At 42.4% G+C, this 15,405-nt stretch overlaps 1 protein-coding gene across 1 annotated transcript in view; it reads left to right on the forward strand.

The window, feature by feature from the left end:
* Positions 1–13,455, forward strand: part of ENTPD7 (ectonucleoside triphosphate diphosphohydrolase 7) — a 23,744-nt gene extending 10,289 nt beyond the window's left edge. Inside the window, exons 4-13 of the mRNA XM_018558664.1 lie at positions 3,750–3,955; positions 4,929–5,079; positions 5,221–5,324; positions 6,107–6,166; positions 7,672–7,820; positions 7,949–8,115; positions 10,610–10,934; positions 11,031–11,116; positions 12,051–12,212; positions 13,051–13,455. Of these exons, the coding sequence (XP_018414166.1) occupies positions 3,750–3,955; positions 4,929–5,079; positions 5,221–5,324; positions 6,107–6,166; positions 7,672–7,820; positions 7,949–8,115; positions 10,610–10,934; positions 11,031–11,116; positions 12,051–12,212; positions 13,051–13,282 (1,642 nt within the window). The 3' untranslated portion in view covers positions 13,283–13,455. The remainder of the gene's footprint in view (positions 1–3,749; positions 3,956–4,928; positions 5,080–5,220; positions 5,325–6,106; positions 6,167–7,671; positions 7,821–7,948; positions 8,116–10,609; positions 10,935–11,030; positions 11,117–12,050; positions 12,213–13,050) is intronic.
* Positions 13,456–15,405: the final 1,950 nt, after the last annotated feature.

A 15,405-nucleotide genomic window follows, 5' to 3' on the forward strand; every position in this document is an offset into this window, starting at 1 on the left:
TGCATTGCAGTGTTATAATAAAATATGAAACTAGTCATCGCTAATCAAATCACAAATAGTTAAGATTTTCTTGAGTTTGGTCATATATACTCTGCAGGACAAAATCTGTCTGGAGTTTACTTGTCTTGTTGTATTTCATCCATTTTGTTTCTTTTTTACTCTTTGCTCCTATAGTTTACACACTTTTAGATCCTTAAACCTAATGCACATACAGTTAACTCTGCTATTGAATAATAACTCTTTGTTCTGTGTCAACCAATGCTGAGGGCGGGTAAGTATTTCTTGTGTTATATATCACTGGTTACATAACTTCCAGTATTACCGGCTACATCTCTTTGCTTAGATAGCAATGGGTTATTTATTTTTTTATTCTTTAAAGTTTATTGAACAGACATGGAGTCAAATTCAATAACAGATCTCAAGAGTTATATAATTCTAAACCAGAGGTTATTAAAGTCTACCAGTGTTGGTTAATTTGACAGTATCTCTATGACTAATTTGTCAAGTAAATAATTTTTGCATTGTTTTTGAGGACATCTAAGACTTTTTTATTTGGTACAGTGTTCTAATAAATACACACCTACACGGACTAAAATGTAAAACAAAATTGTTTGTTTACTATTTTCTATTTAATTCTGTAATTGTATCTGACAATAACCATATTTAACAGAGACTTACTGCCATCATCAGGCTAAAGTGACATCTGGATTTAACATCCAGCCTGCATATGATCACCACGATTGATTGTCATTGTGATCACATGATCAGGAACCACTCTGACTCATTTTCCAATAAATATTGGAGTCCTTCCATTGTTTGTCAAAGTCCAGGATGACCGCTATCAGCACGCACTGTGCGATCCGCTCAATTGGACCAGTCTGCTTACGTGTAAGTTAAAGGGGCATGTAGGCAGCCAGATGTTCCCAGGGTAGGTTTTCAAAAAGGAGTCCCAGCACAGGTACACTTTAAGTCTAAGGCCCATGTCACACTGGGGGTTTTAGGAAGCTGCTACAGAAAAATAAATTGCAGCCAGTGAAAGGTCTGTGACACAGAAAGTCCAAGCGATTTGGTAGCTTATCCACTGACTTTATGCAGCATTTGGACCTAGCAAAAGCACCTCCAGCTGCAGAAGCTACTCATGTTCTACAATACAGTTGATGATCATGGCACACCATTGATCTGCAGCTGACTAGGTGAACATTGTAGTCATCTGCAGCAGCATCTCTGCATGGAAAGCTACGAATTGCCAGAGACAATAAGCCGAGTGATTGGTAACTGCTGCAAATCCCTGCTACAAAGTTGTGACGTAGCCCTAAGTCACTATGCGTACAGATGTCAAAATATGCTCTCAGTACTAATGCTTGATATCCACAGCTAAAAGCTTGTATTGCGTCAAATAGTCCAATAAACATAAGTTGCACATGTGACATCATTTTCATATTTCAGTCTACTTCATTGAGATAATTCTGTTTTGGTTTCCTCCTTTTGGAGAGCCCTCATGCTCTCAGGAGAGCTCTGAAAGATGGAGGAAAGGATGGATGCAAGCATATACTGCATGTACAGACCCTGAAGCAGCCCAATTTGCTGTGTAATATTCAGCCATATGCAGAGTGCATGTTTAGTAAGGGTGGTTAATAATACAGTCCATGTCCTAACATTAAATTCCATCTTCTCGCCTGTTCCACTTCTGCATAGAAAAGCTTGAATTTGCTTAGACAAGATGAACCGGTCCTGTCCTTCCATTTATTTCTGTCATCCCTTCTCTAGGTACCTGGACCAGATAGAAGATTTGGAAGCCACAGATACCAAGGACACCCAGCTCAACTATGGCATTGTGGTGGACTGTGGCAGCAGCGGCTCCCGCGTGTTTGTCTACTTCTGGCCTCCACACAATGGAAATCCACATGACCTGCTGGACATAGAGGGAAGAGAAGGGGGGGGGGGTGGGGGGGGAGGGGGGAGAGAGGGACAATACATACTGCTGCATTGCAGCGTCATAATAAAATATGAAACTAGTCATCGCTAATCAAATCACAAATAGTTAAGATTTTCTTGAGTTTGGTCATATATACTCTGCAGGACAAAATCTGTCTGGAGTTTACTTGTCTTGTTGTATTTCATCCATTTTGTTTCTTTTTTACTCTTTGCTCCTATAGTTTACACACTTTTAGATCCTTAAACCTAATGCACATACAGTTAACTCTGCTATTGAATAATAACTCTTTGTTCTGTGTCAACCAATGCTGAGGGCGGGTAAGTATTTCTTGTGTTATATATCACTGGTTACATAACTTCCAGTATTACCGGCTACATCTCTTTGCTTAGATAGCAATGGGTTATTTATTTTTTTATTCTTTAAAGTTTATTGAACAGACATGGAGTCAAATTCAATAACAGATCTCAAGAGTTATATAATTCTAAACCAGAGGTTATTAAAGTCTACCAGTGTTGGTTAATTTGACAGTATCTCTATGACTAATTTGTCAAGTAAATAATTTTTGCATTGTTTTTGAGGACATCTAAGACTTTTTTATTTGGTACAGTGTTCTAATAAATACACACCTACACGGACTAAAATGTAAAACAAAATTGTTTGTTTACTATTTTCTATTTAATTCTGTAATTGTATCTGACAATAACCATATTTAACAGAGACTTACTGCCATCATCAGGCTAAAGTGACATCTGGATTTAACATCCAGCCTGCATATGATCACCACGATTGATTGTCATTGTGATCACATGATCAGGAACCACTCTGACTCATTTTCCAATAAATATTGGAGTCCTTCCATTGTTTGTCAAAGTCCAGGATGACCGCTATCAGCACGCACTGTGCGATCCGCTCAATTGGACCAGTCTGCTTACGTGTAAGTTAAAGGGGCATGTAGGCAGCCAGATGTTCCCAGGGTAGGTTTTCAAAAAGGAGTCCCAGCACAGGTACACTTTAAGTCTAAGGCCCATGTCACACTGGGGGTTTTAGGAAGCTGCTACAGAAAAATAAATTGCAGCCAGTGAAAGGTCTGTGACACAGAAAGTCCAAGCGATTTGGTAGCTTATCCACTGACTTTATGCAGCATTTGGACCTAGCAAAAGCACCTCCAGCTGCAGAAGCTACTCATGTTCTACAATACAGTTGATGATCATGGCACACCATTGATCTGCAGCTGACTAGGTGAACATTGTAGTCATCTGCAGCAGCATCTCTGCATGGAAAGCTACGAATTGCCAGAGACAATAAGCCGAGTGATTGGTAACTGCTGCAAATCCCTGCTACAAAGTTGTGACGTAGCCCTAAGTCACTATGCGTACAGATGTCAAAATATGCTCTCAGTACTAATGCTTGATATCCACAGCTAAAAGCTTGTATTGCGTCAAATAGTCCAATAAACATAAGTTGCACATGTGACATCATTTTCATATTTCAGTCTACTTCATTGAGATAATTCTGTTTTGGTTTCCTCCTTTTGGAGAGCCCTCATGCTCTCAGGAGAGCTCTGAAAGATGGAGGAAAGGATGGATGCAAGCATATACTGCATGTACAGACCCTGAAGCAGCCCAATTTGCTGTGTAATATTCAGCCATATGCAGAGTGCATGTTTAGTAAGGGTGGTTAATAATACAGTCCATGTCCTAACATTAAATTCCATCTTCTCGCCTGTTCCACTTCTGCATAGAAAAGCTTGAATTTGCTTAGACAAGATGAACCGGTCCTGTCCTTCCATTTATTTCTGTCATCCCTTCTCTAGGTACCTGGACCAGATAGAAGATTTGGAAGCCACAGATACCAAGGACACCCAGCTCAACTATGGCATTGTGGTGGACTGTGGCAGCAGCGGCTCCCGCGTGTTTGTCTACTTCTGGCCTCCACACAATGGAAATCCACATGACCTGCTGGACATTAAACAGATGAGGGATCACGGCAGCAAGCCTGTGGTGAAGAAGATAAAACCAGGTACCTGCCAAGACTTCATTTAGAGCAGTAAAGGTTGAATATATGAAACAATGCTTTATGGGATATTCTTATGTTAGTCTCTACTGCTTGTTAGGGATCATTGAGACCTTATAAATGGCACACATGCCATCTTCTGGGGTCATTCAAGATTAAGGACAAAATATGCCTTACGTTGTCTAAAAAAAAATGCTAGAAGCAAGGTTGTGAGGTGTTTCATTTTGACTTGGTTAGAGGTGATGCATCAAGTAAGAGTTATAGACGATGAAATGAAGCTACTAGCGTTGTTGTTTTTTTTTTTTTTTTTTACAACTGTATGGAATGACCCCAACTGACAGCTGTGAAGTCTGCTTCTATGTACATATGTCCTTTTTATTGTTTCTAAATCCGCACATTAGATCAACCCTACTTTGGAGAGCATGAGAATCCCTACGTTTCGAAGGCACATTTATTAGGATTATCATTGACTGGGTAGCTGCTGCCACCTAGTGATAATTCTGTAAACAGATGTCTGGAATAATGGGATTATGCTTTAATACTGATGAGTTTATGTTTAAAGTGCAGTAGTGCTGGCTATAGGGAAGTGGTGAAGTAGTACTGGCTACAGGATAGTGGTGCAATAGATCTGGCCATAGGGTAGCGGTACAGTAAAGCTGACTTTAGGGTAATGGTGCTGGATGTAGGGTAGTGGTGCATTGCAATAGGTCCGGCATTAGGGCAGTGGTGCAATAGGTCTGGGCTTTAGGGTAGCGGGGGCAGTAGAGCTGGCCCCAGGGGGGTAGCGGGGGCAGTAGAGCTGGCCCCAGGGGGGTAGCGGAGGCAGTAGAGCTGGTCATGGGGCATTTATCTCTATTGTCCACACTACTGGAAACCCATAAAAGATGAACCTGGTTACTTTTTTATTCAGCATGCATGCCTTCATTTGTGCTTGTTAAACTACTTATACTAACGCCAATCTGTTGCTTGGTTCATACAGGTATCTCCACTATGGCACAGACTCCAGATAAAGCCAGTGATTACATCAACCCACTTTTAAGTTATGCTGCATCATATATTCCAAAGTCTAAGCATAAGGAGACGCCGCTGTACGTCCTGTGTACAGCCGGCATGAGAGTCCTGCCAGAGAGGTAAGAACATCCTACAACAATCAGTCCTTCTCCTCAAAATGTCTGACACGTATTAGTGGGGATGGAAGGGAACTTTGACTCTTCTATTTTGAAAGTTGTTTGACTAGTTATTGCCCGGTGTTAATAAGATGTACCCTTTAGTCAACAGGCAGCTATCCTTCAGGATCTGCTGAAGGACATTCCTCAGGATTTTGATTTTCTGTTCTCTGAGGCCCATGGTGAGGTTATCTCTGGAAAACAAGAAGGTACAGTAATACAAGTGCATGCAATTATGTAATGACGGAACAGGTACAGCGCTTTGTTATAACAAAGCAATGTTTACGACGCTTACTCATGTACCACCATCACAACCTTCGCAGTCCCCTGCACATCTCCAATTATGATGATATCTGAATATGTATGTTCAATGAGTTCTACAATATTGAAGCTCCAATTGTTCAGTGATTCAGGGTGGGTTGGAAAGATCCAGTGAGTGGTGTGTATCAACTCTACTTAAAGCAGACCTAAGTACTTTAAATGGATGGGACATCCGGATGGTTTACATGGTTTGTATAGTTTTATTTTTTCTATCAAGTTATAGAAATTTGTTTTTATTGCACTGTGGGAGAGAAGGGAAAATCTTGTGGCTCTGTAGCTTTGGCCTGTATCCTTAGGCTACAGGTAAAGGACATTTGTGTCATGTGACCATCTAGCAGAAAAGCAAAGTGGTCACTTGTTAAATCATTATGAAATGGTAGCTTATACACTGTAGGGTGGGCATTTTATGGTAGGCCACTGCCCTATCAATTCAAATTATACAGGACTCCCCCCCTAATGATAGCTTTATCTGATTTTCTAGAGGGATGACAAAATCTTGTAAATCCTGGTGCCTGCTTAGTTATTGGATGTGATGACAAATGTCTGATACAAATCAGATTATTCAAAGTCTGATGGATATGAAGGTCCACTCCTGACCCTTGTCAGCTTTTGTATAATTACTGTTATTATTCTATACTAAATGCAAATAGTGTTCTGTTTTGATTTTCAGGAGTTTATGCGTGGATCAGTATAAATTCTGTTCTTGGACGGTTTGACCATGCCATAGATGGTGAGTGAATAATTCATCTGCTTAACATTCATTTAATAATACTAATGATGCATTATGCTTTTCTTAAGAACTCTGTTTGGCCCCAATAAGACCCCAGCGAGGAGTCCTTTCATTTCTCAGGACAGAAAATGCCGCATGTCCATTTTCGTCTACATTAGCAGAACACAGGGCTTTGGCTTCCTATCCCCATTCCTAACCTTTCACCCTGACCATAAGCTTTTTTTGTAGTGTAAACCTTGGCCCAGCCAAATTATAGCCAACAACAACATTTTCGCCTATAGCATTGGGCTCATCCTTACCTTGTTCAAAAAGTGTTGCCACCCAAAGATAAATGTTCTACAAGAGAACCAGCGCTCCAATAGTGACAGTGACAGCTAATGCTCTGAATGAAGTGAGCGGAAATCTCCCCGATATGGACGAAGACAGAAGTGGCAATCTGAAGAAAAATGAACTTGGTCCCTGTGTGTGTTGTAAATTATTCAATTTATATCACTTGCCTGCAGATCCTCAAATCATCTCTGAATTGGTGCTGACACTGTCCTTCCTTCTGGAGGGTGGCTACTTTTGTTCCCCATGTTCCCTGTGTCTGTTATAAAGTAGTCACCGCTCCAAGCTCGCTCCCGTGAGTGACTACAATCTCACGTTTAGTTTCCTAATTTGTATTGAGATTGTAGTCCATCCCGGGAGTGAGCTTGGAGCGGTGACTACTTTATAACAGACACAGGGAACATGGGGAACAAAAGTAGCCACCCTCCAGAAGGAAGGACAGTGTCAGCACCAATTCAGAGATGATTTGAGGATCTGCAGGCAAGTGATATAAATTGAATAATATATCAATAATATAACTTTTTGTTAATAGTTGAGGTACTTGAATGCATTTTTAATATTTAACTCCTGAGTTTAGTTTCACTTAAAGCCCTAAGCAATGACGGTGTTGCCAGTCCCCTTTGGTTAAAGAAAAATAAAAACTTGACAGGATCTAATTTCCTAAAACAACAAGTCTTGGCAGAAGTTCCATTTTAATACTGAACTGACTAAATCTGGCTCCTCTGGAGTGAATGGTCTGTAATGGAGTTTGGCTTGGAAGTTAGCAGCAATAGAATCCTCGTTTCAAATAATCCCGCCCAGGATACTATCTGCATGGAGTTTGCATGTCCCCCCTGTGGTTGTGTTGGTTCCCTTCAACAATGCAAAGACCACGCTGGTAGAATAACTGGCACCATTCTAATTTGGCCCTAGCGTGTTTGTATATGTATGTGAGATAGGAACCTTGGATTGTAAGCACCTTGACTGATGTGAATGCCATGTATGTAACACCCTGTGTAAATTGTTGGTGCTATATAAATGCCCGTAATAAGTAAATACTTAAGTTGTGGATTTTTGTCATTCTGTGCGAAGGTTAACCTATAAGGTGCTGTAGAAGAAAATGCAAACATAGTAATACGTTATGACAATGATATTTCTTATACTGTGCGTACAGTCATCTGATTGTTGTGGTTCCTTAGATGAAGATGCTGTGGTTGCTGTGACAATAGGTACACAGGAGGAAGCCATCATCCGTAAGAGAACGGTAGGCATTATAGACATGGGTGGCGGCTCACTCCAGATTGCCTACGAGGTTCCGAAAACAATGACGTTCCCATCTGCAGAGCATGTACGTATGTATGACGCCTCGGAGATAATTGTATGCCACACATTTTGAAAAAGCGTATTTGCCCGTGTTTCGTAAACACAAAATGGTTCAGACATCCAAGGCAAAAAACGTGGTCTGTTGTGTTCCAGGAGGAAGTAGCCAAACAGATGTTGGCCGAATTCAACTTGGGTTGTGATTTGCAACATACGGAACATGTCTACCGGGTCTACGTCACGACCTTTATGGGCTTCGGAGGGAACTTTGCCCGGCAGCGCTATGAAGAAATGGTGTTCAATGATACTATTACAAAAAACAGGTGTGCCCTAAGTGATTATTGGGGAAGGTTGTCTGTGTGGAGCAGGGGTAGCCAAACTCCGGCCCTCCAGCTGTGGTGAAACTGCAAATCCCATGATGCATCTCTCTTCGGGAGTAGTGTCTGTGGCTGTGAGAATCTTTCAATGCCTCATGGGATTTGTAGTTCCACCGCAGCTGGAGGGCCGGAGTTTGGCTACCCCTGGTGTGGAGCATGAATGCTCTTCCTGCAAGTCAGCACAGGGCCACATTGTATGTTGAAGCATACCTGAAATAGAAGAGGCGATATACTTACCTTTCCGGGGGCCCAATTGTAGATATGCCTTTTCCATTCTCCCTGCCATTGCAAGAATTCGAGTGGTCAGATGGGTCGAATACCTGATTACTTCACCCTGCGGTTTCTCTGCAGTCTCATACACAGGGCGTATGAGCTGATGGGAGGAACCACTGCATGCAACAGCGAAACAGGTATTTGCCCTATCTGGCCACTTGTAGTGGCAGGGGAGGATCAAAACAATTTCTAAAAATTATAATTATAACTTTATTAACACATTATTTTCATTATTTATTAACACTCCAAGATGCACTGCAGTCTTTCTCTAAACTGCAGATGCTATTGCTCCGCAATCACAGTATTCAATGGGCGTCAATGTGCTGCTACATATCCACCAATAATTAATGGTTATAAATCAAGGATCTTAAATGTACCAATCATATCTAACACAACATCACCCACACAACTAATAGAATCTATAGCTTAGCACAAGAGTCCATAACTAAACGTCTTTAGTCCTCAAACAAAGAACTCTTCCTAGTACACAAGCTGTTTTGCGTGCAGACATAAAAACTTATCTCACCCCATGGGGTAACTTTCCAGTCCACTGCGATATATGATAAAAGGTCTCATCTTGATGCATGCCAGTTTGCAGAGCTCATCAATACTAAATATATAATGGCAACATTGTGATCTTAAAGGGGAAACCCTTTTCTACACAAAGCTGACCTCCTGTTGGTAACCTGTTTTTGAAAGTGGTCTGCAGTCCACTTCTTATCAGCCTGAAATTTCTATTTGTACGAATGATAGAATGGGTTTAGCCACTTGGCATTGCCAAGTATGCAGTGGGAATATTATGTATTAAAAGTAGGGTACAAGTACCAATACTTTTCCTCAAGTATTTGGCAATACTAATTACTGATACCTTTTTTTTCAGTGTCATGTGACCGCTGAGACCCTGTTATTTCTGCCACTGACTTCAAGCTGTAGAGGGTCTACAAATTTCAGCAATACATTATATAGCAATGCAAAATGCCACCAACTATAAAGCCATACAAGTCCCAGCAATACATTATACAGCAATGCAGAATAATATGAAGCTACATACTCTGTGCTGCTCCAGGGTGCCGGCCTGATGTCTCAGGAGCGATACTAAGGGGTCCAGAGGGTCACAGGAGGTGGAGATGTGCGAGGGGCGGAAGAGCTGTAAACAGGCACCACGTGGTTTCCAAGAAGGCTGCCAAGGTCCCCAGCAAGTGCGGGGACCTAAGGCAGCCGCTTCTGTTTGAAAATCTAAGGCACTGGTATCAGTTTTTAGTATCTGGGCATTTACACGTACAAGTACTCGTGAAAATGGCCAGTATCGGCACTGATACTGGTATCAGTGCATCCCTAACTAAAAGTACATAGGATAAATTGTAATTGAGGGTTACTAGTGCTTTAAAAGCCCAACATTAAAAAATAGAAAGCTGTAGTTGTGCACATCGGTGAATTGTTATTTCTCAAGGAGCGGCTACATTCCGTATGTGCAGTGGGTGCTCATTGAGAAAGGGTAATGAAGCATCTATCCTTGCCTTGTGCAGAATGTATTTACACCCGAGGCTGACGGTCTTGTTCCAAGAAGTACCTGTGCCCTAAATACAGACACTGAAAACAAATAATCAAAATCAGGTGAGGGGGAGCCTCCCCAGAATGCAAAGGATGTCATTTAAAGTGTATCTAAACCCCCCCCCCCAAAAAAAAAAGTGTCATATATTGCAGCTTACTAGCCCTTAGATAAGGTGACTTCATCCGTTTTTCTTTTTACATTGAGGTGACTTCTCACCCTGCTGTATGAGGATAACAAAAACCAAATAGGACTATTAAAACCACTCCCTCACTTCTTCTCCATAACCTAAAGGTTCTGTGGTCCTCAGAAATATTTCTGGCAGGATCAACATGTATTTTTTGCATTTATTGAACAGATAACACAATGTTTGTAATGGTATTTTTAACAGACCAATGGGACAAAATAAGAGCAATTCACTGTTTGCGTTTACACACTTTATCATTGTGGAGGGACAGTTTCCTGAGAGATTATCAATGTTCAGTAGTGTGCTGACCTGCTTGATGTGTTGCTGGATGAATGAGCCGTTATTGAAATGTTATGCCTTGGGAGTGCCCTGGTTATAGCCAATATGGTTCTTTTAGATATCGTACTTAAAAGGCGATGTTGTTGTTTTAGGATTTCAAAAGGACAGACAGGCATGAACTCCAACACTCCATATTTGGACCCGTGTTTGCCCAGTGGCCACCAAGACAAGCTCCAACGGCACAACCTGGACTTCCATATTGTAGGGAAAGGGGATTGGGACAGCTGCCGGCAGCTCCTCGAACCACTATTGTCCAAATCAAACGATACTCAGGCCTATCTGAACGCAGTGTACCAGCCAGCGATTGACTACTCCAATAGCGAGTTTTATGGGTTTTCCGAATTCTTTTACTGCACAGAGGACGTTCTGCGGATGGGAGGAATATACGACAGTCACAAGTTTTCCAAAGCTGCCAAGGTAAAAGTCTTATAAATGACATTGTACAGTCATGACATATACGTATTCTCCTCCGTGTACAAGCTCCTTATGTGTTCTCTCTGCTCTCTTCCCTAGGATTACTGTAGCATGCCGTGGACGACTTTAACTGAGCGCTTTAAAAATGGTCTCTACTCCACCCATGCTGACCTGCACCGCTTGAAGTAAGCTTACCCCTGAGCTCCTTGTATGATACTTCTGCAGGCAGAATTGGTTCTAGGTGAATGATATTTTAACATGGCTGGCCTGTAAGTAAGAGCCACGTCCATGGGGACATATTCTTCCCTCCTTTTTCTTTTCTTCTCTTCTCCTCTCCTCTCTCTTTTCTTTGCTTTCCTCTCCCTTTTCTTTTTTCTCTTCTCTCCTCTCCTTCTTTTTTCTTTCTCTCCTTTCCCCCCTCTTCTTCTCTCTCCTTTCCCCCCTCTTCTTCTCTCTCCTTTCCCCCCTCTTCTTCTCTCTCCTTTCCCCCCTATTCATCTCTCTCCTTTCCCCCCTCTTCTTTTCTCTCCTTTCCCCCCTCTTCTTCTCTCTCCTTTCCCCCCTCTTCTTCTCTCTCCTTTCCCCCCTCTTCTTCTCTCTCCTTTCCCCCCTCTTCTTCTCTCTCCTTTCCCCCCTACACAGACACAGCTGCCTCAACTTACCCACTCATCTCTGGTTTGGCACATGCATTGTTCAGCACTGACACCCAGGTGATATACACATAAGTGCTGGCCACCACTAAAGAGAGCTGCTTCGTGAGAAGCATGACCATGCTACATATGAGGCCTTTGTGGGGACAGGCATACAAAATAGGGAGGGGGACCTGTGCAAGGTTTTTTTATAGTAAAGTAAACATGTATTTTGAATAAAGGCCCCAGTCTTTTGCTTTATATAGTACCGTGCAGAGATGTGTGTTCTGTATAAAGAGAATGCAAGTACCTGAGGACTAGACGCAGTTCCCCTGCTTATAAAATCCAATCCAAAATGCGGTGTGATATATTAGTGTGTACTCTGGCAGATGTTGTTCCCCCAGTATGTGATACACCCTGTTGCTTCTGGTTTTCTGTGATGCATATTTATGGTAGTACATTTGCAGCATCCTTCATTCCTGTCTTACAGGTATCAGTGTTTTAAGTCTGCCTGGGTGCATCAAGTTCTCCATGAGGGCTTTCATTTTCCGCATGACTATCCAAACCTCAGGACCGCCCAGTTGGTGTATGACAAGGAGGTTCAGTGGACGCTTGGCGCCATGCTTTACAAGACCCGCTTTCTGCCTCTCAGGTAAGTGCGGGCATTTTCACCTCTGCGGGGCCTCCATGGCACCTAAACTTAAGCTGCATTGCCAAGCAGGAGGTCGGCTTCCATTCTAAGCAGGTTAGGTATTTCTGCTTCCTGCAAAACCACTGTAAACATTCTCGTTCTGCATAAATATAAAAGCTGTAAAATAAAATAAAGAGCATCTCTGGTATATATGCCTTTTCACTCCTGATCTATCCATGGTACACAGAGGGGTCCCCTACTCCTGCAGCATGTTAGCTCCATGGGGACTCCCATTAGCCATAATGTCAGGTCCGCATTCAATATTCAACTTCAGTGCAGCCACAGTGAGTGTGTTGTTGTGCTTCATGTTATTGCACAGAATTTGGGAACCGAGTCGGGAAATTGACACTTCTGGGTGTGTCAATCACCATGGCCTGCTGCAGCTCTCGCTGGTTCCCCCTGCTGACCATACATCACCACTCTCTACTGCAGTAACTCAAGGTCAGAGGGAGGAAAAAGGGGGACTGCGGAGATAAACGTTCCCTGAAGTGTCTGTTTCCCGACAGACTATTTCACAGCATTGGAGAGTTCACTGGCCTGGGCAGCAGAGGTGTGAGTATTGCCAGTATGTGGTATAGGGTTGGTGGTCTCCCAGAAAGGGGATTTAGGTGAGTCTTGCTAGTTCTGAGGGAACAAGCAAGGGCAGTGGGAAAGATGAGTATTTACGATTGTCTTTCACGGGTATTCTGTTGCTGAGTATCTTCAATATAGCGAAAGGGTCACTTTAAGTGCATGTCACCTTTTTTATATATTTGTTACCCTTCCTGATGTGTAACGTTGTTTTGCATTGATTTTACAGGGATCTCCGCCAAGAGAATGCTCGTCCGGCACATGTGAGTTGGTATCGCTTCTCCTTCGTCTATAACCACTATTTATTCTTCGCCTGCATTCTAGTGGTCCTGCTCTCCATTATACTGTATATTCTGAGGCTGAGACGCATACACCGGAGACTGGCGAGGGCCTCTGCCCTGGACTTGCTGCTGCTGGAAGAGGGAGGGCACCTCGTGGCAGACCCTGGCAGTGCCAGATGAGACCAGGACAATGTGCGACATTCTTTCAGACATTTAGAGCTGCAAGGCATTTAATAGGTTTCAACACATTCCGATGTTCTCTTTGTATTGACGCACCTCTATGGACATTCCTTTTTATAGATACTCTTCTACACCAGACACTAGTAGAGTGCTTGGTAAACATTGGCTATTTCTATTCCGTCAGTTAGCACCAGTTGTTTAGTTTGCATTCTGCAGGGAGCCTGACATAAAGGGAACCTGTCATATCTTGTATATCAAGTCCCAGGCTGTTACTGTGGCTTTGATTTCAACTCCAACGTTGTCACCTTCCCTCATCATTGCACAAGCCATAGAGGGCACCTCAGAGGCTATGAGTGATGCTGTAATTTGTCTTTCGTGATGACAAGGGGTGTAACAGTGGATTGAGGGTCTCCCAGGGCACACCAAAGGTGATTTGTTTAAAGGCGGTTTGCAGCAAAAGTGAGGCAAGGTTAGCATCTCGGATGTTCAGTTTTTATCACTGCCTGTATTGTCATTGGCAACACTTTTCTCCAGCTCATATCCCATTGATAGGATCATAAGCATGTGATGGGAAATCTCTCCAATGGGGAAGAGTTGGAAACTCTGTTTTATTGCTACATGTCCCCGATTTCCATAACCCCTGCTCCCTTTATTTTTAAAAGTAATCTGAAATTTCCCCAGTGGAGTTATAACAAAAATGACAGAACTTCTAACCCTTCCTTACTTCTGGAGATGGGCTTTATTACCTTAACAGCTACCTACGGGCATCTTATGTTGAGTGCTGTTTTTGCTTTAATGGTAAAGGAACTTTGCAAGGTATGACGCGTTCCCTTTAGGAAACAACATGGCTTCTCCCCGGACCAATTCTGCGGAGGTAGGTGGCAGCTCACTGCCATTGTAAGCATGAAGATATGTTTTTTGTTTTCTTTTGATTGTAAATTGAGGGTTGTAGGTTTAATATGGTTGTATAAGTCTAATTTAAATACCAGCTTCCTGGTCAGTTCCCCCGAGAGCCACAAATGATGAGCCAATGTCATTTTCTCTTTTCTACAGAGTTGGCTAGTTTTGTTTTCTCAGCAGAAGTGAATATTTTCTTATGTGTTAAATGTAGCTTCAGCAGTCACACAATTGTGGCATATGTTCTTTGACCAAGTACTTGACCAATTGCCAGGGAAGCGCTTCATACCACAATGATGTCATTGTTCTTCTAAGGAACTGATTGTCTGCGTCCTCACCAGGTGGGACTTACTAATTAAGTTTTTCTCTATGTACTGTATGTGGGACTTGTGCTGCATTTTCTGCCTTGAGGCTGCAGCTCAAGTATAAGGCTCTGTTTTTAGAGCTAACCTTTATATTCCACCATCTTATCACATCACTCTACAGCTGGATATGACTTCTTAAACAGCTGCAGACATTTGATTCAATTCCAGTAGTTCTATAGCCATGTAAGAGTGATCCTTTATATTTTATCAAAAGAAAACCTCCTCAAAGGGGAGGTCCACCCAAAATTAGGATTTCGGTTCTGCATAGATAGCAGTGGGTTGAATTGCCCATGGGTTTCTTCTATCTGCCAGAAACTCAAGCCGCAAGATGTCTACGTTTGTGTATTTATTGTGCTTGCCTGCCATTGCAAGGGAGTTTTCATATGTTTTACAATGGCACCAGAAACTCTGCTAAGAAATACAGAGGACTAACCTACTCTGATGACATCAGAAGATCTGCTGAGAAATAGAGAGGTCTGACCTCATCTGATGACACCAGAAGATCAGCTAAGAAATACAGAGGTGTGACCTCATCTGATGACACCAGAAGATCAGCTAAGAAATACAGAGGTGTGACCTCATCTGATGACACCAGAAGATCAGCTAAGAAAGCGAGTCTCTATAAGGGCAGGGCAAAAAACTCTCACCGGAAGATTTCCCTTCTGGAAACCTGAGAAATACAAGAAACGAGTGGCTGGTTCAAATTACCGATTTCCTCCCGTAACAAATGTTTTGAGTTCTGTGTGGACTGACTCGACTTGTTTTGCTGTTATGCAAACTCTTGACGTGAAGAAGACAAAGCTGTAGCAGATCATGCATAGTGGTGCTAATATTTACTGTCCAGGCCTCTTATGGTAGGCC

The sequence above is a fragment of the Nanorana parkeri genome, unplaced genomic scaffold (genome assembly GCF_000935625.1).
Source record: "Nanorana parkeri isolate BGI_ZX_2015 unplaced genomic scaffold, ASM93562v1 scaffold2, whole genome shotgun sequence".
In the NCBI taxonomy this organism is placed as follows: Eukaryota; Metazoa; Chordata; class Amphibia; order Anura; family Dicroglossidae; genus Nanorana; species Nanorana parkeri.